At 40.8% G+C, this 26,977-nt stretch overlaps 1 protein-coding gene across 1 annotated transcript; it reads left to right on the top strand.

Moving 5' to 3' along the window:
• On the top strand, window positions 1-26,977 carry MTTP (microsomal triglyceride transfer protein). The gene is made up of 18 exons (XM_066317889.1): window positions 1-165; window positions 4,459-4,646; window positions 5,234-5,377; window positions 7,368-7,475; window positions 8,206-8,322; window positions 9,347-9,486; window positions 10,375-10,525; window positions 13,871-14,028; window positions 14,898-15,066; window positions 15,651-15,758; window positions 16,633-16,845; window positions 17,853-18,064; window positions 18,682-18,779; window positions 18,880-19,001; window positions 19,786-20,013; window positions 23,788-23,912; window positions 24,259-24,429; window positions 25,324-26,977. The coding sequence occupies exons 1-18, from the start codon at window positions 105-107 to the stop codon at window positions 25,490-25,492; spliced, it is 2,682 nt and encodes an 893-aa protein (XP_066173986.1). The 5' UTR covers window positions 1-104; the 3' UTR covers window positions 25,493-26,977.

Here is a 26,977-nt window from a genome sequence, read left to right as displayed (position 1 = left end):
CAGTGTGGCCGAGCCTGTGGCTCTCTCTGCAAGCTCCACTCTCAGCTCACTTCTTGGAGTCTCTCACACTTCATGCTGCACTCAGGAGCTCAGCAGAGTCCAGCATGATTCTCCTTACCGTGCTGTTCCTTTGCATCATTTCCACCTACTCAGCCTCTGTTAAAGGTAGGTCTGTGCTGGGCTTGGTTCAGCTTCTGCTTCAGCAGAGACATAATCAATGTGTGTATGCAGATCTGTTTTGCCTCAAAAATTATCAGCTTTACTCAGACATGCTTGAGTAATACAAGATGCATTTAGTGGTTAGGTTTAAGTGCTTGTGGCATTCCTCTCAGCAGAGGTGATGGAGGAGATGATGTTTTCAAGTGCACAGGGCCAGTGGTGTGACCAGGAGATCAGGGATCTTGACCTTGCTTAATCAGGACATACTGTAGGGGCACCAACTTCAAAGGGACTTTTCACACGCTCAGAAGTTAAACACATGGAGTGCTCTGGTGGAGCAGAGCCAGGAGGTGCTCAGGGCTCTCCAGGTTTCAGCTTCTGAGCAGTTGACTCAGCTACCATTGAAGTCCGTAAGAAGCATCGTATTAATTTTGTGAGACCCTTGCTCTGTAGTAAGTCTTGAAAATCTGGATGTCTGCAGAAACCCTGTGAGCAAAGCTTCATCCAGGTGTTCTGACAAAGTCAAGAGTATGAAATCTTGGAGACTGTCTGCTTCTACAGTGCCAGTGTATGAAGCAAGGAAAGGTGTCTGTAGTAGTGACTCATCATGTACAACTTCACATTAAATTTAGAGGAACAGCAACCTTACACAGGCTGAGTTTTTACTTTAATGAGGATGTCTTCATCATGATGAGAAGCAGGGGGGACATGCCATCCTGGGTTGAGCTGTTAAAAAGGTTGTAGAGGCGCTCTCATAGGTGCCACCTCCTGCTTCCTGCAGGCAATCCAGGACACTGTGTAAGCACAGAGCAGCAACTCTCCTTCCTGCCTGCTTCTCTACATCCTCATGACAGGAGTTATAAAGGAGAGAAATTTGCAGGCAGTGTCTTTACCTGTGAATTTATCTCATGCGACTGCCATGTTCAGTTTATGGCTAGGTACCAGTGTGCCACATTTCTGGTGTGTGATCTTCCCAGATTCCCCTTAATATCAATTAAACAAAGCTTCTTGACGTGAAGTAATATTTACTTGTCACATCTCCAGGGTACTGAGCAGGCATTTTCTCTTTAATTAGTCATCCCTTCAGCTCTGCCAGATTTCCTCTCTTGTGCAGAGAGACTGAGAGCTACATTACTAGCCCAAAGGCCACTTAAGGGCCTTAGTGTGAGAGCTGGGGTTAGGATTAGTGTTTTACCTTTTCATCAGGCCATGCTGCCTTTTGGAAATATTGAAACATTATTCTGTTCAATTCAGGTAGGTAAGCACACATAAAACTTTCCTGCTGCAGTTCCACTTGAAAAATGTTTTCAAATAGGCTGATGGGATTTGCTTTTTAAAGCTATCTGTTATCAGAGACAGTGGCAAATATGATTTATGAAGGTAGAGCTAGCAAGTAGTTAGAGACACACATGCTGTGCATGCCATATGTATTAATAAAAGGCACAGGACTTGACAGCTGTCTCTACTCATGCAGTGTAACCTTCTGTGTTATACAGTATCATGATTTAATTATAGACTTGGCATGTTACCCTTAATGACAGACACTTAACATTACTAGTCAAACTATCTGTTATGCACTCCACCTTGGAAGCAGTTCTTCTGACCCCCAGAGAGCATGGCTGGGCTGATGGCAGTCTGTGTGTCCATCTCTGCTCCCTTCTCAGGCAGTGGGACACTTGCCATCAGCTGAAATGTCAATGGCTGCACAGGCAGCCAGTGCTGCGCTGAATACAAAGGAAGGCTTCTAAAAGGAGGGCTTTCTATTAAGAAAAGTTTATATCAGAAAGATGTTGCAATATTCCTTTTAAAATAGTATACTGGTGTTTACTTCATAGAAGTTGGCATGAAAATTTAGTTGTGCTGTTTTGAATACTGGTTCTGGTCAGTGACCCTGTATCTCTGTCTCTCATCTGTCAAGATCCCCCTTGCCTCTCAGCCTGACCACACTAGTCAGTTGTCTCTCTTGGCTCTCCCATTTCCACAGAGATAAGTGCTAACTCTTTGGGACTGCTTTCAATTGTGCCTCATCCCTGCTGCTTCTCTTATCATGTTGACATACCCTTTCCCAGTCTGGCAACTAAAGGTGTCTTCTGCCATGGCTTCTGGAGTGTTTTCTATGGAAAACACTGTGGCTCCTGGAGTGTGAAATGGTGAAAGCTTTCAAACCCACATGTTCTTCTAGCTCCCAGGAATACTTTGCAATTATTCATTTCTTCCATGACACTTGCAAGAAGCTGCTGCGTAATTTGCTCATCTGTTTGCTTTAGGATGGAACAGCTCTTTTGTATGTGGGGACAAGCAAATGCTAAAAGGGAGGAAGAGAGAAGAAACTCGTACAAAAGGAGAAAAAAACCATGTCTGTGTTTGGTTGTGGAGAAAGGAAGAGGGTAGATTAAAAGTGCTTTTAACTAAAAATAGGAAGAGACCAACACCAGAATATATACCTTGACTAGTAAGACGCTTGTGTCTGAGCACCCAAATAATTTCTCTTGGATGCGTTATTCCCCTACTTTTTTCCTTTGGGAAGGAATGTGACTGTGTTTAGAATGCACCTAGTGGGTGGTATTCTTAAAATCTCAGTCAATACTAAGTCCTTCGCACTGCAGTTTCTGCTGCAAATGAAGGATGTTTTGAACCAGGAAGCAACTGGCTCCAAGGGACTGCAGGGAACCCGAGGTGTCCCTGAAAGGCTTAGCCACCCCTGAGCAGGCACTGAGCACCCTCTGCTCTCAAGGGTAAGGTAGTTTCAGAGCAGGGAATTGAGGAAGGAAATTGGCTAGGAAATTCACAGTAAACTTGCAGGAAGTGTTGTATGCCTCTTGGTGACTTTGTTTTGAAACAGACACACAGGACATGCAAACCCCATTGTGCCAACAAGAATCCTTCAGTGTTCCTGGGGGAAAAATCAGTAGTTACAGCTTTGGCCTCTCATACGTGAACGGGCTGAACCCACTGGGATCACCAGACTTGCTGCACCACATCCCCAGCTGGCGTGAAGTATAAGTCCATTTAGTTCTGTAACTTTGCCAGTTTACACAACATGCAGACTAAACTTGCTGGAGTGTCCATTTTGCTTAGGGAAAGGTTCTTTGAAGCTGACCTTAATCCACTGACATGGTATCTGAGTGAACAGGGGAAGGATGTGAGCAAAATATTAATGAAGCAGGGGTTTTGGACTCTTTAGGAACTCCAGAATATATTCATCCAGCCATGATGGAACTACCCTTTGCGCCCTGCCAAATGGGCTTTAAAACATTAAAGTGAAATAAGACTGATTTTCCTTTCTATCAGTGCAGTGATTTGAAATTTATTCAAGTGAGTCACATAAAACAGAGGGATATAACATAAGTCAAGATAGCCTGAAGAATCTCTGCAGGGGACTTTGAAGACACTGATTCCATTACAGCATGCTTAAGAATTTTTCTGAGATGTTGTGAGAGAGTTTTCTTCTTTCCCCCACCCTTCCCTGCACTTGTCATAAGACTGAGATGCATCTCCCTGAGGACAGCACTTTGTGTTTCTTAGATTAACTCTGTTGTGAACTTGTTGTTTCTGCTCTGTACCTCCTGAACTCCATGAAGAAATTTCCAGTACATTCAGTGGTGCAGCATTTGGGAGTGTGAGGCTGGTGCTGTGCTGCTTACAGATAGCACCTAAGGTCACTCTGTGTGTGTTTGCTTTGAGAATGTTAAGAGCACTTAGTGTACAGCCAGCTTTTTTTTCCCCGCTTCCCTTCCCTTTTATATTCCTTAAAATACATAAATTAGGAGCAGAGACACAGCTATGGGGACAATTATTTAGTTGAAAGAACAAGAGCTTAATTATTTAATCTAGAAACCACATTCCGAATGTTTTCATTACATTCATGTCACCCTTGGGTAAGAGTCTCAATGGGAAGATTCCCAATAAACATGCAAGAGATGCAGAGAATGATTTCTGTTTGCTCCAACAAATGTGTGCATTTCACATTGCTAGGCACACAGTTTGTGTGATTACTAACAATATTTTGAATCACCAATAATTTTGGATTAATTTGTGATGCTAACACAGCTGAAGAAAACAATCTGATTTTGTGACAATTCTTATGCTAAATTTGTACAATCAGTGTCAACTTAATCACAAAAACCCCCAGCTGCTTCAGTGGGACAGCCTCTGTAATCAATACCAGCAGGATCAGTCCCATAAATATTTTGTTTGTAATTAAATTTTTAATTTTCCTAAAGGTGTTTCTTAGAGAAAATGGTAGATTACGTGAGTTAGTCAGTTCTAAAATGCTGTTTGTTTTTGCTTTCCAAACAGGGCACACTACTGGGCCAAGCCTAAATAATGACAAGCTATATAAGTTTGCTTACTCAGCTGAAGTCTATGTTGATCGGGTGAAAGCATCACTGCAGAAAAGTGCAGGATATCGGATTTCTTCTGGTGTGGATGTCAACCTCTTATGGAGAAATCCTGACAATGATGATGACCAGCTGGTCAAAATTACGGTAATTATTGCCACCAGACAACTTAAAACACACACAACATGCACTCATCTCTAGCTGCCAGTCTAATCTCAGAGAACTCACTTTCAGAACGTAAGCTAAACCTTTTATTGTCTAGTCGCATCAACTAAACCAGCTGCTCTGATGATTTGGTTCCCATAGAATAAGATTTCACAAGTATCTGTCTAACATCATAAGGCAGAATTTCAGACTATCTCCTGTATTCTCATGTATTTAGAAATTGCTTCATGCATCATCTATAGCTTCAAACAACTGGTGTGCAAGCTCTTACCCAAGGGGCAATAATATGTTGTATGAAGCCCTGAGTTCTACCTACAAATCAGGACATTTTCTAAATAGAAACTGAGTTTGGTATTTAGCTTTCTGGTGAGATTTTCTGGAATTTATTTCCCCATTGGAGATCACTGGCTTCTTTTGTAAACTTTGACATAGCAATCATGAAAGATTAATGATCAGAACCAGAAATGCAGAAATAAAAACATTTATTATGTGATTTAGTCTATCTAGCATACTCCAGGCCAATTCTACACTGCTCTCTACATTAATTTTCTCTGCTTTTACTTCGATAGATAAAAGATGTTCAGGTTGAAAATGTGAATGAACGTCCAGCTCCTGAAAACATCTTCAAAGGAAAAAGCACAGAGAAGATCATCGGGAAAGACTATCTGGAGGCTTTACAGAGGCCCATAGTGGTTGAGCTAGTCCGTGGAAAAGTAAGATCCTGTCTTTTAAAATTCAGTCCCTGAGGAAACATGACACAAATCTTCTGTAACAGACTTGAGGAATTTACCAGTTCACTATTCGCTCAGTGTTTTTAAGCCATTGTGTCCTATCATTCTATGTGAAATACAGTAGTTTAGAACAGACTGTAATTTACCTTCTAGCCCAAGCCTACTGTGCATTGAGAACACCACACAGCGGGGTAGCAAAGGGTAGATTGTTCACAAAGATACAGGCACACACGTGGATATATGTACAATTGCTCTGTGGGATTCGTGCCATTGACTTCAGCAAGGGCAAGATTTTATCCAAGATCTGAAGGCGGAAAAGGAGACACCATTTATCATGAAGGATGTTCTACTGAGTCTGGGAGGAACAGTGTTAATCACTTTAAACCATTACCAAATATTTTACCAGGACTGCTTTTCCCAACTCTTTGGTTTGTTTAGTTACTTCTGTGTCTCCTGCAGTTTCAATGGTCCCAAGTTTAATGAGCTTGATGCTAAAAGAGCTACAACATTACATGTTTTTCCCCCACTGGAAGACTGTCTCCAAAAATCAGAAGAGAAGGGTCAGAGAGCAGGTGTGTCTCAACACATGCCTAGGTTTTTTATCCTGCCCTGAGAGAATATCAAAGCATTGTCCCAGCACACGAGCACCCATGTCCATTTGTAGTTCTCAGAGTCCCCATTTCTCTGAGCAGAGGATTCAAGTACATCCATCCCACTCTTTTTTCCCCTGCAAGCTGCTTATATGTCCCCCTGTATTCAGCCTACTCTTCTGGCCAGGGAGTGGTGAGGTTTGAGCCATGGCTGCTCCTGCCTCCTTGCCCCTTCACCCTCCTATTGCTTGTAGCATTAGGCCAGCAGCCTCATTTTCCCCTCTGCAGCCCGAGCAATGCTCAGCAGGTGGGGCACAGGCAGAGGGACTGTGAGAAAGGAGGAAGGTTGAAGGTCACACTCCCTTTTCCCTTCTGCAGAGCCGAGTGAGGGCTGTGACACTCTATCCCAGCAGGATCTTTACCTCCTGCTGTAAATAGGCACTGAGCACATACCCTGGCTGCCAGCTCAGCCTGCTGAATTGCAGCTGCTATCAGACCTGCTCAGTAACTCTCAGACTCAGCCTTGTCATCAGTTTTACACAACATAAAAAGAAACAGGACAGCACTGGCTGTGAACTGTACACATCCGTACATGAGAACAGAGGTACCAGAAGAACACAGAATGCATCTGCTCCTCATACATTGCACACTTTCACATGCTAAGGCTAAGATGTAGTATTAAAAACTTGGGCTTTTTCTCAGGTAGTAGGGTCTACAGACTCCTTTTATGATTTCTTTGACGTGTGACACTTTCATCCTTGGCACAGTAATTTCACTTTCCAGGATTGCCCTGAGATAACACACTGATTGTACTTGCAGTTCCAGAAAAAGGGGCACTTTTAAAGCACCTTGAATGCAAAGTGGAGGTGCAAAGTCTTGTTACCAGAGAGGCTCAAGCACAACGGTTGACCCATGAAATGCAAAGGTTGTGAAACATTTGACACGTCATTGAAGTAATTCTGTGATTTATCTATGATTCATCCTGAGTTTTTGTAACGTGTGATTAAAGTGCAACAGATATTATGCCCCTGTGATTGCCTGAGGATTATGCAGAGAAATTAGTTGCCTATGAAATGATGAAGTTTCCCTTTTCGCATCTGAATTCTCTGTAATTCCAGGAGGAGAGATGCTCAGTGCACTGAAACTGTATTTAGGTTCAGCTGAAGGCCGAAACATATTTGTACTGTTATTGTCAGGCCCTGCAGCCTCTGCAGTTTGCTTAAATAAGAGCAAAAGCTCCAAATTCAACTTTCTAATGAGAAAAAAGTAAAGGAAGTTTTTCTAGAGTGGCTCCTCACTATTCCTTTCTCATTTAACCAGATTTGTTACACACTTTTGAATGCTTTTATATATATATATATATTTTTTTTTTATTCCTGCAGGTCAAAACCTTCTACTCATATCAAAATGAACCTGGTTTTACTCAGAATATTAAGAGAGGTCTGGCCAGCCTTTTCCAGCTACAGCTGCACTCTGGCTCTTCCCGTGAGGTATGGTGCTCTATCAGGCAAGATAATCATCGCCTGAGGTCTGCTCTGAAAGGCAGACCTGTGGCTCCTGCTGACTTCAGGAGTGAACTGTGATAGAAATCAGCCCTTTGATCACATGTGAGGTTAGGGACATAAAGACAGACTTCTGAATATTTGGTGACACAAGTCAAATTGCTGCAATTAGCATAAAGAAGCAGTGCAATCTGTTTGATTTAAAATGCCTTTATAAATTTAGCACCATTTTTTAAAATGCCTTTATAAATTTGGCACCCTTAGCATACCTTAAACCAGGTCACTATAAAAGTGATTATACTGCTGTTGATAGTTGGTTGAGTCCTATATTCAATTCAGTGGAATCCCATTCTAGATCTGAGTACCCACAAAGTTAGCACTGGTTTAGCTGCATTCATTTAATTTGCCTTCCACTGTTAAATTTCTAAACCTGTCCCCTTGAACAAAGCTTGAATTTAACTCAATTGTGAGTATAGTGTGAGCTGCCCAGTATTTCCTAATTATTTTGTTTAAACAACCATTGTTACTTTTCTTCATAGCCATTTAATGAATAATACCCCTGCAAATCCAAAGCAGATAGTTAGAACCACTGACATCCCCAAAAAGCATCTCAGGTACAGGATTCCAACAGTGGAGAAAATGCTTCATCTTTGGAAGGTGTTGTGGGGTCCCAAAGATAAATTCAAGAAATTGTCCTAATCTAACTCTCTTTTCCAAGGTGGACATTTCTGGGAAATGCAATACTACTTACCATGTGCGGCAAGATCAAGTGACTAAAATAAAAGACCTGAACTCCTGTGAAATAGAAAGGAAAAGATTGACCAGCCACAACCGGGTATGATTTCTTTAACAAAATAAAATCTATTCTTCCTATTTGAAATATATTCTTAACAGCTACTGCTCATCTTCTCAGAAGTTCTTCTTGCATTAGGGAAAGCAAATTCTATATGCAAATTTTGTAGTTTTACTACACATTTATGCAAATGTGTAATTTGCATGAAGAGAACAGGGGATGGATTCTCCTGTGGTGTAAACCACTTTGGCTCAGCTGATAACAGACAAAGTCATAGTGATAACAGTAACCTTTTTCCCATTTGCTGTAAATGCCAGGCAGGATGCTGACTCCTGAATGGTTAAGCCTGGTCAGGCTTTCCTGGAAGGGCAAAGGCTTCCCTAAAAGCCCACATGTAATACAGGAGATGTGCCATAGAGGTAACTGAAGCCCTAATGGTCCTCCACTGTTAGTAAATGTCTTTCTAAGTAGTCACTGCTGAGGGCAGGCTGGACACCTGCTGAAGGCACTGGGATTCTCCACATCAGAAACTGACCTTTCTCAGCTCAGAGAAGTACAAAGACAGCACATACTCTCTTAATAAACTGCCTTAACACTATGACTGGGTTCCCAATTTTCACACTTACCACAAAGACATCATCTTGTTTACAAAACAAGAAGCAAAGCCAAGCACCTTTTTTGATCTGAGCATGAACATGACAATCTCATTTAAAAGACATTTCTCTGGAAAAGATTCTTGTCTTATTGAAAGCATATCTTAAACTAAATGTAGTACTGGGTGTGTCTTCAGTTGCAGCCTGCACCATAACTTCCTGCCCTGCTCCTACTGTGTTTTACCCTGGTACATACTGAATTTGAAGCCCATGGTGTAGAAGTGAGCCGCTTCTTACTGCAGAAGGAATTGTCGAAAACCTGGTTCATAGGCTTAATTTGAGATGCCAGCCTATATGCACCTTCCTCATATGGCTCAACTTCATTACAAATCTTACGCTCATTTGGAACTCTTTTCCTGTTTTGCTGTTTGTTGAATAGCCCTCTCTCTGTTTTATTTTTTAATAATTTTCAGATCTTGGATGTCGGTACAAAAGGCACATCTGCTACAATTTATGTGCTGGAAGACAGTTTCATTAAATCCGTTAAGGCAGAAGAAAATTTTGTTTTCGTTCTGAATTACCGACGAAAAACTGGTGCTAAAATAGTTTCAAAGTAAGTTGGGCAATTGGACTGTCATTGATGGTAGCAGGACTAGTGGTTCAAGTCAGGTTATATGTGTAGGTCTTATAGAATTTTAATTATTAATTTTAGAGATCTAAGGCTGTGAACTCTCCAGGCAAGGATTTAGGTCTCTTTTTTTATCAATATACAGGTCCAGCTGTGCCAGGTACCGAGTCCAACTTTGATTAATGGTTCTACCACACCACAAATAATACATAATGGCATTCATAAGAAGTTAACTGTTCATTCATCAGAAGAAAACAGCAGGAATTGGCCAAAACCTTTTAATCTACCCATTAGTGCTGTAGGTGTTCTGTCTTCCCATTTCTCAAGAAATACTTCTGCTGGATTTCCATTTCTAGTAACTGAGAGATTGGAAGTATAGAAAATAAAATCTGTTGCATAGAAAGGAAACAACAGTGAAACCTAGATCTGTGTTAGACTCCAGACTCCAAAGCACTGAAAGTGTGGAGATACTCATACAAGATAAATGATTCAGGCGTCTCATTAATAGTAGATATTTAGAAGTACATTCAAAAATCTCTCTTTCCAGGTCTTTTAAGAACAAATACATAAAACATTTCAGAATATATGTGAATATTGAAGGCTGTTTATGAATTGTTAAAAATCTATGCTTTAGAAAGTCTCTCATACAGATATTTTATTGCACAGTAATTTTGCTGGTATCAAAAATTTCTGTTACCTTAAAAACCCCACAGACTTGCTATACACTGCACATTCCAAAAGAAGGCTTCAATAAGTCTATATTCTATATTTTTTTGTCTATGGAGGGGTTTTTTGTTTCCTCTTGGTGTGATTCCTGCATCTCTGCACTGATGATTGAGCTCTAATGGTTTTCCTCACTGTGTGGATGTACAGGCAGAGGCTGGAACTGAAGTCAGTCCAAGCTGGGATGGGACTGATTGCTGCAAAGCAAGTCGCTGGTGTGATCAAGACCTTGGACCCCAATTACGTTGCCATTCCCCTGGAAGCAGAGCCAGTGAAATCCGAATGCAAAAAGTGCCCCTCAGTAAGTAAACACGGATTCATTGGACATCAGGTTGCTTAGCTGAGCAAGAAAAGTATGAAAGCAAATTTTTCTGTCCAAGCAGAACTAGGACAGGTCCAACATATCAATATAAATACACCCTGGAGTAGGGAGTACAGAAGTGTTGCAATGGTGCTCATCCCACAAGGGTGTCATAAGATCTACCACTAAAAGTGCCAGCATTTTTGCTGTCTTTTAAAGACTGCAATATTTCTCCAGATCACTAGAAAATACAACACCTTGTTGTTTTGTCTCACCTTTGCCAACCTTGAGCTGGCAGAGGCTTATTTGCTCTGGGTGGAAAATGAATTTTAAGATGGTTGACTGGTGTTTGTAAACAGATCTGTCATGGAGGAGCTGAACTGTTCTTAGGAATTCAAGTTCATTAGCCATTCCTCAGGCAGGCTAAGCATTTGTTGGTAGTATATTTAACCTCTTTGTACTACCTGACCCCGAGGAGTATTTTGTTTAAAATATGTTATAGGTATTTTACAGGTATAAAATGGGGCTTTAGTATTCTTGGGAAGTCCAATAATGTTCTCATTTTTCCCTGGGGAAAAAACCCGACCTTGTTTTTATTATATTTATGACATCTGAAGGCTAAGAGCATGGCAGTATAAATGCATCATGTTTTGGTTTACTATTGATATTCGTCATAAACTAAATAAATTACTGCAGTGGCTGTTGGCAAACAGTATTAATGCTGTTACCATTGAGGAATGAATGGGAACATTAGTTTAAGGACCATTATTCTCTGGTGTTGTTAAGCAAGATATAGCTTCTATTCAGCACACATAATTTTAGTCCTCCAGAGATACTCCTTAAGAGCACAAGTATGTTCCTGTATTGGAACTTGTGCTAGTTACTTGGAAGTAGCATTACACTGTAATAATTTATCTCATCTAATACTTGTTGAATCACAGAGAAGATCAAAACCACATATTTGGGGAAATTATGCTGCATGTGTGCTGGAGCAGTTCTGAGCGGGGAATATTGAGGCATCCTAAACAGAGTAGGGACAGGTGGTTTTTCCTTGACTCTACCCATTGGGGTTTGTGCTGACCAGTTTGTCACTTGGGACTGAGTTTGTCATAACAGTTATAATTTCCAGACCAAGATAACAAACACAGGGTATAATTCCAGAGCAGTGCCTGGGGACTGAGCTATGTCATTATAAACCTAATGGCATGAGGAGAATGAAGTTCTGTTTTCTCACTGTATTTTTCAGTAACTGCTATGAAAAGATGGGCTCTATAAACAGAACACTGTATCCAAAGCAGCAGCATAGCATATGGTACTTATATATCATAGTATACATTAATGCCCTGCTGACATGCTATGCCTTAGAGTTTTACATTCTCAAAGCCCTTTTAAAATTGTAACAGGTCTTACCTCTATCTTTATGAATTTGGTAAAATAACCATTACTATCCTCATTTCCTAAATGGCAGAACTAGCTTCTCTGAGGTTATGGCAAATGTTTGCATTTAAAATGAGGTCTAGATTTCTGTGTTTAGATAACAATAAAGCATGCTCTTTTCAGAAGAGCTCATGCACCTTACACTCTTCTACGCTCATGGTTCCTATGGGAATGGCTTCTTGCCCCTTCTGAAGGTGAGGTAGGTTTGTTCTGTCTTGTGCAGCCACCCTTTGTATGTTGGTAAACAGCTGTCAGACACTGACATTCAAAACCAACTCCTGCTAGGTTTAGAACCTCTTGGTTTGGCTGGAGTTTTCCCAGAGTGCTCACAAGACCTCTGTTCTGATCTGTCAGTCAGAGAAACACAGGTCAATGGCCATGCTGAGTGGCCGTATGGAAGGGTGTGCATCTTGTGCCTGAATGTTTGGGTTATTAAATCCAAACTGCCTGACATTCACATCAGGAGAATGAGGGCACTCATAAAAGTCAACTGTCAATGGTGATTTTAATGCCATGGTCACTGCAGGAGAAGGCAGCTGCTCCTTGTGGCTGTTGAACAGTTTAAGCACCCCCCAAAAAGAAAGGCTTGGTCTCCACTCTCTTTTGCTTGAGATGGCTCCAGTTTAGCATCTCCCACCTTGCTTGTCTCTAGGGTATGGGCTAAACTGACTAAGAGCAGCCCACACAATTGGGCTCTGCACAGGAGAAAAAACAGGAGTAATCAAGTTAGAACGTTTTTTGCTGGACTGTGGTGCAACTTCAACAGGGGGAATAAAAAGTGCCCCATATGTTTATCCAATTTCAGTTAATAATAGCAACACTGACCTTGGTGCTAAGCACTAATCACCAGTTGAAGTTAAAAGACCCATCTGTGCCTCAGAACATGAGCTCCTCCCAGCTGGTCATTAATCCTCAGGAAATATCCTATGTCTCAATCATTGTTGCCTAATTATTGTTTGTTACAGTCGATAGAAGTTGCACTCTGTACTGATGAATGATATTTCTAATTGCCAGCAGGTTCAAATGCTATTGCCCAATACAAAACCCACAGAGGGGAAGTATTTTAGTAAAGGTCAAATGGGTGCTACTGTTATTTCCCACTCAGGAAAACTGCAGTAAATACTGCTGCAAAGAACAGCTGAGTTTTCCCCAAGGAATGTTCTCGATAATTTTGAGATAACAGAGGCGAAGGCAAGGGAGAGAGGAAAGGTCAAAATACCAGCACCAGTTTCTTATGGCAGTGCATCTGGAAGGACAGATATGGGTGCTTTGCTACCATGTTGGCTCATTAAGGTAAAAAATGTGGTGTGGAAATAAATACAGCAACCACCAATTACTTGTTCTAATATCATCTTACCTTTTATTTTGTACAATAGCTACAAATCCCTTTGTATGCAAGTTATGAATAAGAAATGGGAATAACTTCCTGGACATATAATCCTGTTCTATACTAACCCAAGATTACCATCCTCTCAGAAAATATGATTAATTGGTGAATTGGGGATTGTGCATCTCCCTTTTTAAAAAAATCTACTTAGGAAAAAATGAGAACATAAGGCAAACACCATATTCAGCAGAAATCACAGTAAATTTGCAAGAGAAGAGAATTCACTTTTTTCCAGTTACAGTATAAATGAATTTTCTTGTTCCAAAAGAGATTGCATTTAAGTTCATATAGAAAACCAGGAAAATACTAAAGTGTTAAAAGAGAGACAGCTATAGAAAGGTTTCAAAGATTTTTTGCTGGGATATCATCCATTAACTAATACTGAGCTAAAGGATCATCAATTTCTTGGACTTCAGCTAATTTGAGCAACAGCTGGCCTACATATCTGTATTTATTTAGTCTCATTTTGAGAACTGAAACCACAATCTGAGAGATTTGACATAATATGGATTGTTTTCCAGCTTTCTGAGCACTGGCAGAGCATCAGAGAACATATGCATCCTGACAAACTTTCCAAACCTGAAGCAGCAAAAAGCTTTTTGTCCTTCATTCAGAACATCAGAAAAGCTACAAAAGAGGAGATACTGAAAATTATTAGAAGTGAAAAGCAAGAATTTCTGTAAGTTACCATGAACAAGCTTTTAAAAGGTTTAAGTTACTGAAAAATACAAAAGACATACAAAGAGATTGACTTCCACTGCTATCCCAGCAATGCACACCCAGTGTTCAGTACTGTCTGTAGAAAAATGATTTTTTAGGAAGTTATGTTTTTTCTTGTAATATAATAAATTCTCAGCATACCCTTCAGCCACCAGGGCTGTATCTAGAGTGCAAGTCCAATGTGCTTTGTAGTTTAGCTTTAAAGGTTCTCAAACCAAATGCTTGTTCTGAAACACTCTCTAACTAGTTTTTGACTTCCCATTTGTTTCCTTCAATAGGAAATACAACAAAGAAGGGGAAGATTGATGCCTGGGAATTGTCCTAGTATTACAATTTGGTTGTGAACAGCATGCACATGGAGACTTGAGAGTTGAAAAGCATTTCTGAGTCATAGGGCCAGGATCTTTGAAATAAATTGCAGCAGTTATTAGCAGTGGAGATAAACCTGAGAGTCACTCAGGTAGCATAGAAGCCTTTTCTCTGTGTGCCATTGTGCATGCAGTACTAACACTTCTTAATATTTACAACTTTGTCCTGTAAACTTTAATACACTTGTGATAGTTGGGTTTTTTAATACTTTTTTGGTCCCCTATTTGCATAAATTCAAAAATTATCATGGATATGAGTTTGTGTACCATTTTGAGGTGAGAGTTCAGGGACACTTCTCCCAACAAGAGTAAAAGATTGTCTTACTTGCAATGAAGAGTTGTTTCAGTCCATTAGCTTATTTCTCTCAATGTGCTGCAAAGCCTTTTCAGTATTGCAATGCTATGTTCATTTAATTTCTCATTGCAATGATGTGCTCATTTAATTTCTATTTCTTTGTAGCCCACAGGTAGTGGATGCTGTAACCTCAGCTCAGACACCAGAATCACTGGAGGCCGTACTGGAGTTTCTTGACTTTAAGGATGAAAGCACTTTTATCCTGCAGGAGCGGTTCCTGTATGCCTGTGGATTTGCTTCTCACCCCAGTGAAATGCTCCTGAAATTATTAACTGTAAGTCCAAGGACAAAACAAATACAACAGAGCTAATACTCTTAGGCCTCGTCTCAGTAAAAGGGGAAGAGAAGAAGAAATAACTGTTGCTGTTTCTAATTTTCCTTTCTTTATGCCTTCCAGGGTTTCCTATAAGTGTACCATTAACATACAATCTGCAAACAACAAACATTCCTAAGTCCAGACTGAAAGTCTAATTACTTAGTAAAATATTACCAAAATCCAGAACTCAGAAAAGAAACATAATATTGAATGTTAGGAAAATAATTTGAGGATTGTTTGATTGTTGCCGTATGAAACCAGAACTGTAAACCCTTTTTTTTTTTTTTTTTTTCCCCCAAATGAATCTAATTGAGACAGTGAATGTAACTCAAAGTGAAAATGGCAGTGAGTTATTATATGTAATACCTATGTAATGATAGAGATGTGCTGTGCTCTAGCCTGAGCCCAGGCCATCATGGTAATCACTGCCCTTGCATTGCATTAATGTTCACAGAAAATGAGGGAGCCTATTGAACCCACAGCAGAGTGTGGCTCATCATGTTTACACTGAGACACTAAACAGCTTTGCTTTTGCATGACAGGAGAAGTTCAAGGGAGATGTCGCCAAACAAGAAATCAGAGAAACTATTGTCATTGTCATGGGAGCACTCATTAGAAAGCTGTGTGAGAGGGATGGCTGCAAACTGCCAGTGAGTATTTGATGGTCACTGCTACCCAGATTCTGGTCTGCAACACACCTGACTGAGCCCTGGTGATGTTACTGGGGGAGCATGACAGACATGGGGAGCAGATTCTCCCATTTAAAATGAGCCCATGAACTCCTATGTTTGATAGAGGATTGTATTTTTTTAAATAATGACTTCTACTTAGTCAGATTTAGACTTTTATCTTGTCTCTTTCTATTTCTGTGGCTGACTCTGTCAGCAGAAGCTGCCTTTTCCAAAAGCTTTGCATATCCTCAGAGAAACACTGGCAAAGTCAAGATCTGTTTATTATTTGCAATCACCTTATGTTATTTCACCTCTCTGAAGAAAATTCATTGATTCAAGTACTCAGTTGTGCCCCAAACATTCGTAGAAGGAGGAAGAATTTTACTAAGAAATGTACTGAGTAGATGCTGGTGTTATAGGATGAGAATGATCAGACAAGGCTGCTGGGTTGTTCAGCACTGCAGCACACCACTGAAAAGAGATAGAGCAGTTGAACAGGCCCTTTTAATTTCCCTTGGCAATTGCCAAGCAGTTTTATAACATTATGTTACGAGACACTGAAGACCACTTTCCTTGCCTTTTTTTGTGGGGACTTGTTGGCCCCACAAAAAAGATCTGTGATGTCCCTGAATCAGGGCAGGAGCAGCAGGAAAGTGATAAAACTTTGGATCGGGTGTCACTGTGGCTGCAGGCACTTTGGTTATGCTTGAAGGAAGCTGTCAACGTACAAATGACACCTTTGCTAACCCTGTGCAACAAAAACATGCCAGAACCCAGCCCTGCCTCTTCTACTCCTGCAAGGGGAAAAAGGGAAGTTCATGATCACCATTTAATGTGCTGTTGATTTTCTTAGGCTGTTCTGGAAGCCAAAAGGTTGATTCTAAATAGACTGGAGAAGGCCAGTAAAGATGACAATGTGCAGATGTACCTGCTGGCACTGAAGAACGCACTCCTTCCCGAAGGAATTCCAGTGCTTCTGAAGTACGCTGAGTCTGGAGAGGGGCCCATCAGCAGCCTTGCTGCCACTGCCTTGCAGAGATATGATCCTTCTTTTCTCACCAAAGAGGTAAGAAAATATACTGCCCAAGAAAAGAAGTGCAGGAGACAGTATTAAAAAGGATAAATGAACAGAGTTAATTTCTTGTCATCAGCAGTGGACAGTAAGGTTTGAGTACAATCTCAAACGGCACCAAGCTGTGTGGTGCAGTCAACATGCCGAAGGCAGGGAATGGACTGGTGGACAGGTGCTGGTCAGCCCTTGGCTCCAGGGTCGCACACAGCCATCGAAGGTGGCATGCAGTCTGCGGGCAAGGCCGGGCTCTGCTCGCCAGAGGGAGCACTTGGGCACCTGTGCAACCCCTGTTCTTTCTTGTGCTTTCACGTAGTCAAGGAGAGCACGCTAAGTAAGGGAAAGGTAGAACAGCTGCATTTTACCCTGCAGCCTCTAAGAGTAAGAAAAGACATAGAAAATAGTAGGACAAGAGGTCCTGCCTCTTTTGCATTCCCTTGCTTTCCATTTCATGCCTGCTGCTGGCCACCAGGATTGAGGCTGTCAGGTTGCTGCTCTGCAATGAGCGTGCTGGAGGCCATTCTGTCAGCTACATGGATTTCCACGGACTCCCCTGTAAAAAAGATGTGTCACAATCTTCTCAGGGACACGAGGCCACCCCAGGCACTATCTAGAAAATTAAAACAATAAGATTCTTGATTTTTAAAGTACATATTTCCTTAACAGTCAAGAAAATATCTGTCTTACCACTGCCACATTAGTTCTTAGTGTTGCTACTTATTTACAGCCCCACTTTGAAAACCAATGTGTAAGGCTGTATTTGGTCTGTGGCTGAGAGAACATAACAGATGTCCCACTTGTCCTTGTGGTCACTGAGCTATACATGTCTCAACATTCCAAATGGACCATGAAAAACATGATGCTGAAAATATATCCTTGTGTATTAGCCTAAGCTATGGAGCTAACTTAAGCTAACTTAAGCTGATATTATAAACGAGATTCCAACCTGTACTTTGCCCAGTCATCTGCATGAGCATTGGGTGAATAATGTGTTTCCTGACCAGGTGAAGGAAACAATGAACAGGATATACCACCAGACTCGCAAAGTCCACGAAAAGACAGTGAGAACCACAGCAGCTGCCATCATCTTAAACAGTAACCCATCCTACATGGAAGTGAAAAACATCCTGCTCTCCATTGGGGAACTGCCTATGGAAATGAACAAGTACATGCTCTCCATGATCCAAGATATACTGCACTTTGAAATGCCTTCAAGGTACATTAGGTTCAGTGTAAATAAATACAGCCCTTCCTTACAAAGAACACACAGGTTCTCATGAATTACTAAAGCTTAAGGAGAGTATAAAAGGATATCTTATTTTTGTGCCCCTTGTATTGTTATTTCAGAATAAATCCCTTTATTTTAATGTAATTCTTTTAATAGCTATTCACATTTTCACAGGTACAAAAAAAATTAGCCATCTGACTTGCATTACTGTGAAAAATGTCATCTGTTGATTTTAATTCTCTCACTGGGTCCCTTGCTTTTGTATTTTAAGAACCAATGATGTGGAAAAAAATTAAACATCACAGAGTGAGAATGAAAATAATCAATATATATCTTCTTCTCAAAACCATTAATTTTCAGTCAAGACCTTTGCTTGCCTTTCTTGCTATGACTGCAGGGAGTACCTGAAATTGAAAGAGAGACTCTGGGTTAGGGCAGACTTTTAGTGGGAAAAGGTAAGGGTTTTGAAGACCCTCTTTCCTACTGGGAAATTCACCCTCTCTCAAATTTGATCTTTTACTTTTTGAAATTCAAAAGCAATACATTTGGTACTGTAACATTTTTGTCTCTCAGTGGTTTTGTTTGTTTGTTTTGAAATTCCACAGCAAAATGATTCGGAAAGTTCTGAAGGACATGCATGCCCATAACTACGATCGCTTCTCCAAGATGGGCTCTTCCTCTGCCTACACCGGATACATCACACGTATGTAACCATGGAACTGCCTTTGAACCCTCTTTGTGTTCCCAAAATTTGATTAATCCACTAGTTTGGTCACAGGTACCTTCTTTCTTTTTAAATTAAGGTGGTCCTGATGTGTCATCCACATACAGCCTTGACATCCTCTACTCTGGCTCTGGCATTTTACGGAGAAGTAACATGAACATCCATGTTTTCGACAGGAACGCTGAACTTCATGCCATCCAGGTAACTGCCACGCTGTACATAATAACTAAGCCAGTCTGTGGTCCTTTTCTTACAGCTTCTAAATCAATTCAGCTAATGCTTAAGACCATAAGGTTTGCTGCACTGGGCAGAGAACAAGCCAGTAACAGGGGAAAACCAATAACAGGGGAGAACCCCACAATGTGGCATGTTTTCCATAAACAGAACAACAAGTGTTTTGTTCTGCATCATACATCAAGATCTGTGTCTGTGTCAAGCCTATGCTATTTATCTGATGTAATCAACAAAAGCTGTGTGAGTTTGTAAAATCAGGTCTCAGTTCAGGTATGTCACAGAATGAAAATTCAAAGAGTAGAACAAATGTACAAATCAAAGATATTTAAATGTCTGTGTTTTAGACTTTTCTTAATATTGGCAAGAACCTTCAGTATTATAATTCTAAATTTATGCAGGACAAAAACTGTGCTGTGGAACATCTCTGGCTTTTTCTCCCAGCTGTTAATGAAAAATAGTTATATGAATAAAGGAAAATCTGTTTGAAAGAAAACTAATCTCAGGATTGTGATCAGCATGTGGGTAAATCCTGCTCAGCACCTAAAGGGCAAGAACATGGCATGAGATTATTTTATTTTCCATTTTTCTAGGTGCTCTGCCTAGTTCCATTAAGTCTTAACCTTATACCTTTTCCACTACAACTACATAAGTAAGAATTAGGATCTTAGACCTTAAGAAAATATGTGGTGTTGTTAATAGTCTGAATTAGGCAGGATTTTTTTACTAATCCTGTATCACTGTTCCTTTGTAGGTGGTGATCGAAGCTCAGGGTCTAGAATCCATAATAGCTGCAACTCCTGATGAAGGCGAGGAAAACCTGGACTCCTTTGCTGGCATGTCAGCCATTCTGTTTGATTTCCAGCTCAGGCCAGTCACATTTTTCCAAGGATATGGAGATTTAATGTCTAAAATGCTCTCGGCAACTGGAGATGCCATGAATGTGGTGAAAGGACTTGTCCTCCTCACAGATTTCTTACAGGTACTAACAGCATATTATTTGCTTCTTTTTCTGTCTCTTAAGCACAGATGGTTCCTCCCCCACGCTGTTATTGTAGGACACCTTATTTTCTTTCTTTTCAATGCTGATAAGCCTGACCAGCGTTACACCTGGCTACCTTTACTAGGAGAGCAATAGAAAAGTCATGAGTATTAAAAACCAGAATAAAATGACATGAAAATCAACCTAGCACAATGGTGAGAACCGATCTTCTAGAAAACAAAGTGACACTGCCTAAAAGCAAATCCAGCTGAGTTTCCCATTGAAAACTCATATTTCTTTCAGCTATGACCTCCCCTCCCACAGTTTCTTGTAATACAGTACTGTCCCATGTGACCACCTAAGTTTTTCTCTTCACAAGTTGTCCAGGGACCTTGTGTCCAGTTAGGCAATAATTGTCAGGTGAATGAATCTGGTATCCATCCTTCAAAGAACAATGCTGAGAGCTCCAAATTTCAACTGTTTATTTCTAGGCAAAACGAGGAATTAAAATGAGGTTTACAAAGCTTTTATGCAACTGCCACCCCAGATGATTTTCTAATTTTGTGCATAAATAGATTCACATATAAATATAACTGGCTACATAATGTGTTGTTGGAGGACTAAGAATCTAGACATCTCTCTCAAAGTGCAGGATCAGCACTTGGTTTGATATCTTTGCTCTTCCCAAGCAGGGATTTCCTTAGAATCTGCGGGTTTAACAGCTGTACTCAGCTCATGAAACATCTGCAGTCTCAAACTTTACTTTTGGCTTTTCCCTTTTAATTCTTGACAGAAGAAAATGCCAAAAGTAGATGATGAGACAATCCACTGCTCAAAATTACACAGAAACACCCTCTGCACATGACAGGTTTCCCCATCCAGAACCCAGCTCAGCTCCTTCTAATGGTATTTTAAGTCCAGAGGGCTTCCCAAGTAGTGCCCAAACTGGCTAACTAAAGCTCATTCCAACAGTGCTTTACAGTTCACACGCAGATTATGGGCAGAAACTTTACCATGACCTATTTAACAAACAGACCGCAGAGGTGAGAAAGATAATCATGTCTAGTCCTGAGCATAGGGAGCATTTAGAGAACTAAATATTTCCAACTGCTGTGCATGCACCAAGCTCCAGACATACTCTGGCTGAATCAGCTGGCTGGGCACCCCTAGAGCTCTGCCTGCCAGCAAATTCTCCACCCCTCATCTTTGGAGAACCTCTCAAAAGCCTGGGGCAGCCAGGGCTGGGACTGTGTGCCATTTTTAACAATATCAGGGTGCAGTGTCTTCAGTCAGTCACTGCCTTTTTGGGAGCCTTGGCAGCAGTGTCTTACCTACACATCCCACAGTGGCAGGAGTGGCTTAAAGCCCTGTTAAACACAGCTTCAGGCTGAGCTGCCTTTTAAGCACAGCCCACCTTTCTTATAGTTACACTCCCACTCAACAGCACAGCAACATGGTTTTGGCACTTCCGTGTGGCCACAATGTTGTTTGAGGGCTAAGAATAACCAGAAGTTATATTCCTGCTATAAAATAAACAGCTCTCTCATAAAACTGTTTTCGAGACTCCTAAGTCACCTGCATTAAAGTTCAGCAGTGTTAATAGTTCTCCTAGGCAACACACCTGCCAGAAGCCCAGAGAAATTAAATACTGTATTAATAGGTCAGAGAAGCCACTTGCAAGCCAGACCCCAGTGGAAGGTAGCCAGTTCCCAGGGAAGTGTTTCTTGCAGCCATCTCTGTGTTGCATTACTGTGAGGTTGCATTACAGTGCGGTACATGAAGACACTTTTTTGTTGAAACATGGCACATTTCAGCATTTTAAACCATAACAAATGAGTAGTTCTGATCTTTTGGATCACATTTTCCACTGCAAATGAGACACAAAGCTTAAAATAGGAAAGGAAAGGAAAATACTTCTCCTCAGGAGGCTGGGCCCCTGTGATTTACACCTCCCATCAGCCTGGATTGGATTTGCACATGAGACGAGGGACAGGGCTGAGCTATAAATAAGGAAATAGATGAGCTAGTAAAACACAAGACAAGTGCTACTTAGCTTCTCTGCTGGTTTCAGTGACAAATACAGCATAATTCTGGGTAGCATTTAAGTCTTGAACCATGCATCCTTTGTAAACCCAGCCTACTTTAATATTCTTAGGTGCTATTTGACAATACATCTAAAAATATCTGCTGCTCTGGTTGTGTGTAAATATCTCTGCCAGCATGTATACTGTTACCTCCTCACTCATTAGCAGCTACCCACCAATCCAGTCCCAATTAAAAGCAAAGTAAAATAAAGTAACACAAGCTGTATGTCCACACCTAAGCTGACCAACAAGGGAAGTATTTTATGCCCAATTGCAGTCAGTATAAAAACTCCCATTGATTTCAGAAAGACCACAACTTCAATCCATGATTTTAACTTGGGTGAAAATAAGAAATCAGAGCATCATATGACCACACTTGTTGGGGTCATGCTGGATTTATAAGCCACAGCCAGCCCACTGCATTCTTTAAATCTTGAGCCCACTTTAGCATCAACTGACTGCCAAGATGGCTCTGCCAAGCTCGTTCTGTCAAGGAAATAATTTCAAGGATAGTTAACTTACCCTAAAAGGTGAAGTAACCATGTACAGCTACCATAATTATCTGAGTCTTCAATTACAGCCAGATAACTTTAATGTTCTGAACAAAAACCTGCACTGATGTTGCTCCTTGCTGTAGGGATTAGGAAGTTAGACTGACTCTCTGTGTGCTTCTTTATTAAAGCTTGGGACAGCATTAGTTGGAGCCACTGGACTACTGAATAGCTAAGAAGAGAATAGACACTTCTAGGGTGCCTGGACTTCAAAAAGGGGGAGGAAATTCACATTCCCACATGTTCTATAAAGGTTTGCAACATTACAAGTGCTGAGAATACCACAGGCACAGAAACCTGGAAGGAGGGAGAAAACCATCTGTGAGACTGGAGAAAGTGTCCTGTTTGTGAGGCATATGATCAAAATAAGCTTTTCCCAAATTAATGTTTCTTTTTAAACGGTGAATTAATCCACTAGTTCTTAGGGAAGCAGGACAACTGTATAAAGAGAGCTAGATTGTCAGTCTGGGTGAACCTTAAAATCTTGGCTGTGTGTCAGACCTTAAAAGTGATGAACTTCCATGACCCTGAGCTATATTACCACTTCCGAAATGGACTTTATGCATGTGTTTCCAGTCCAGCCTTACAGGTTTCATAAAGCCATGAGCACATTTGATATTTGATAGAAAATGCATTAAATGCAAATTAAGGTGCATTAGCTGATGGATTGGCCACCCAGCCACTGAAGACATAATTCCTGTCATATGGTGGGGTTGGAGCCACTACACAAGTGGCAGCATCCTACTGCCACTACAGGTCTGCTCAGGGGTGCTGAAGTCACACTGAGCTGGGCTTCCAGCAAGGAGTTTAATCTAATTTAGCTGGACTGCCATCACAGCCTCCTTGTGGGGCTTGTGTGGTAGCTCTTGGAGACTGATATTCCCTGCAGTGACACTGTGCAGAAATTATGCCAGCTGGCACACAGGGGAGAAAGGAAGGATGCAAGGCACCTTGCTGTAGCTTCATCCCATTTTTGAGGGAGGCTGGTGCATCAGGATGTTTTGTCCATCTTTTCAAAAAATCCCTCTGTTACTTTTTTTTTTCCTGCAAAATGACAAGTGGTGTGAGGGCAGTACCAAAGGGAATAAGGAAACCTCTGAGGTCTGCAGTGAGTGACCTGTGCTTTCCCATGGCTCCAGGAAATCCAGCTGCAGTCTGGACCCACAGCCAGTGCGGAGTTCATGGGTGGGCTGGCCATTGACATCTCTGGAGGGATGGAGTTCAGCCTGTGGTACCGGGAATCCAAAACCAACGTCAAGAACCGGTGAGATACTCCCAGCACACGCTGTGGCTGTAGACAGCTCAGGCTTCTGAGCCGTGGTAGCACCAATGAGATGAATTTAAGTATAAAAGACCTTGTAGATGAGTTAGAATGAAACAATTAAGTAAATAGAATTAAATAGTTATGTGCACGGGAGAATGTTTGTACTTTTCTTTTCCATCTGGATAATACCAGTTCCCACTAGTATAATGTGAATTTATATAACTTTACATGAAGAACAGGCTTCTTTGAGGGCAGTTTTTATGTATGTATGGCAGGACTGTTTGTAATTCAATTTCCTCTTTTTTAATGTGTTTTGAAATAATTGTAATGCCTGATATTTTTGTAGGATAGCCGTATTTGTAGCTGGGAACACTGAGGTGGATTCCTTCTTTGTAAAAACTGGTATGGAAACCACTTTGGAAGCAGAAACAGCTTTAGACTTCATCTCCACAGTGCAGTTTTCACAGTACCCATTTTTGGTCTGCATGCAGATGGACAGAGTGGAGTCTCCATTCAGGTAAGAACTAAGAGCACACACTTTCTGAGATATCCTTCCAGCCAGCTGCTGGAACTTCTGGTTTTCATAGACACAAGAGATTAACCACTTGATGCCAAATTCCACCTAATACAATCAGGTGCAGTGCAGGCTGTTATGCACACTCACCTCTCTTGCTAACCCATTCCTGCCTGTCCCTCACCCCTGAGATTCAGAAATAACCTTTTTGAGGATCACAACTAATCAGCTCTGAACATGCACTTCCAATTTTAAAATCTGATTTTGCAAGTGAACTACTTTAAGTGGCAGGACAGTAGTCCCCTCGTGTGCAATCAGTTCTGATGGTGATCTCAGGCTTTGCCAGCAGTAGTTCTCTATTGCACTGAGAGAGGAAGTGCAAAGCCATAAATGAGCTGAAGTGGAAAGTTTTTTTCATCATCTGCTATTTGCTAGTGTCACCAAAAGTACCTGGTCTGTTAAACTCCTGCAGCTATTGTGTTCTATCATACTTTATTAAGGCACCAGTTTTCCTGAAAACTAAACAACTGCACAGTAAGGTTAAAAATATAATCTTCAGCAGCCAAAGAATAGTATTTAAATTGGGTTTACTGCTCTCTCCTAATCCCTATTTGCTAAGACCTGAGGAAGATAACATTTGCAGAGCCTGTACCAGATTTCCATTCAGGTTTTGCTCATCCAGAAGATGGTTAAAAACCTGAAAGGAATCAAAGACCTTAAGAATCTTCGGGAAATCCTAAGAAAACAGTGTCTGCTATTCTGCAGCTACTAAACCATCTGCTGATTATATCTGCTCACTGGGGAAGTACCACCTCACCTGTGTGCAAGGTGTTTGTAAGAGGGTGCAAGCTCTGCATAAACCTGCTCATGCCAGAGCCCGGTGCTGTGTCTTTGCAGGACTCACATGACCAAGTATGAGAGTCTGCCCTCCGGCCGGCGCTACACCGCCCGGAGGGGGAAGGCAGCCGCCTTGGCAGGGAATGAATACCCTCTCCACCAGGAAAACTCCAACATGTGCAAGAAGGTGTTTGGCGCGAAGTCTGACTCTGCTGGCAGCTGGTTTTGAAAGCGGGACCTGAGCTCCTGCTTTCCTGAATCCCTCAATGACTTAGGCCTGCACGTACCTTACCAGCGTGGAGCTTGACCTTGCACTGCTGCAGTTAATGGGAAATTTGCCATTGATTTCAACGGGCCAGGATCAAACTCTCAGTGCGTGCACAGTGTTTACATGTTAACCTATATTTAAAACTTTTGTAAAAAAAAATAGAACCCGAAGGCAAATAAAGGCCGATTTGCTAGGATTCCATGCACTCCCTTAAGGGTGGTGCTCGCTCTTCATTTTTACTTTTTTGTGCCAAAAGCAAAAGTAATCCTTCATTTTTCTTTCTTGGCAAATACAGAAGTCTGTGTTTTCAACGTGCAGGAAGAACAATTATGATGTATAAACAATGATTATTTATAAATGTATTTTAAAGTATTTAGGTGTTTTAGGCCTATGACCAATCCCCATTCAAATATTCAAGTACAATTAACATCCAGATAGGAGCATGAATTCCTGCTTACTTAGTATTGCCTGTTTACAAAAAAAGAGCAGATTTTATTTTACATTATTTTAAAGGATTTTGTGGGGTTTTTTAAGCAGGCAGAACTCGATTATTTTTATTTATCTTTTGGAGTTTTTTTATTAACTGCTGTAGTTAAATGCAATTGATAAACCACGTGGGGTTATGTTTCCAGAAGGATTTGCAGTTGCCTTAATTCTGTACTCATTGAAATCAATGGTATAATTTCTGTAGCTACAAGAAGCAGGAGCAGAGTTAAGCCAACACTGGCTGCTCATCAAGGTTGCCTCCTAAAAATTTGTCTCCCTGTGTGTAATCAAGGCAGGGCAGGTGCATTTCAAAGAAATTATCACCCCCTAAGGCAATTCTGAACTATGAAGAAGAAAAGGATCTTGAAAGAAATAGATTTTAGATTTTGGATGTACAGTCTAGCAAAGCCTGTGCTGAGCCAGAACATTTTCTTCTAGGTAAGTTAGGTTTGTATTTCAATGCAAAAAAATAATCACTACTCAGACAAGTCCTCTGATTAAAATTACTTATATACTTCAAGCAGTGTCTTCATAGGATCTGGAAAAAAAAAAAAAAAGTTTTACATTTACATCAGCATTACAGGTTAAAAAAGAATATACCCCATCCCAGCTCAGCAGATCTCTGATCCAGCTAATTTAATTTTTATAGGACAAAGTGGGCAAGTGCCGTTCACAAAAAAAAGTAAAAAAAGCCGAGAACAACGTTTTTTAAGAAAAACCCAAACACAAAAGGAAGCAGGAAAAAACTGATAAATTGTCATGAAAAAAATTATTTTTTCTAATAAAAGATTAAGAAAAGAATCTAAATTATTTTGTATTGTAAAAAACCAAGAGTGCAGAAATCTGCAAAAATCAAACTGTCAGTGGGATGAAATAGTCTGCTTGTTGTCTTTCCTGAAAATGCTGGCACATTTCCAGTCAAAGCCTAAATAAAACAGGTAAAAATACAGTGTGAATAAA

This window comes from Sylvia atricapilla, chromosome 4 (assembly GCF_009819655.1).
Source record: "Sylvia atricapilla isolate bSylAtr1 chromosome 4, bSylAtr1.pri, whole genome shotgun sequence".
Classification (NCBI taxonomy): Eukaryota; Metazoa; Chordata; class Aves; order Passeriformes; family Sylviidae; genus Sylvia; species Sylvia atricapilla.
This window is presented reverse-complemented; position numbering and strand designations above follow the sequence as displayed.

Bases quoted from the DNA above. Each gene is read 5' to 3' on its own strand.
- MTTP (XM_066317889.1), top strand. From the start codon at position 105: ATGATTCTCCTTACCGTGCTGTTCCTTTGCATCATTTCCACCTACTCA. The intron at 4,647-5,233 runs GTAATTATTGCC...TTACTTCGATAG, and splicing joins ACCAGCTGGTCAAAATTACG to ATAAAAGATGTTCAGGTTGA. The intron at 19,002-19,785 runs GTAACTGCCACG...GTTCCTTTGTAG, and splicing joins CTGAACTTCATGCCATCCAG to GTGGTGATCGAAGCTCAGGG.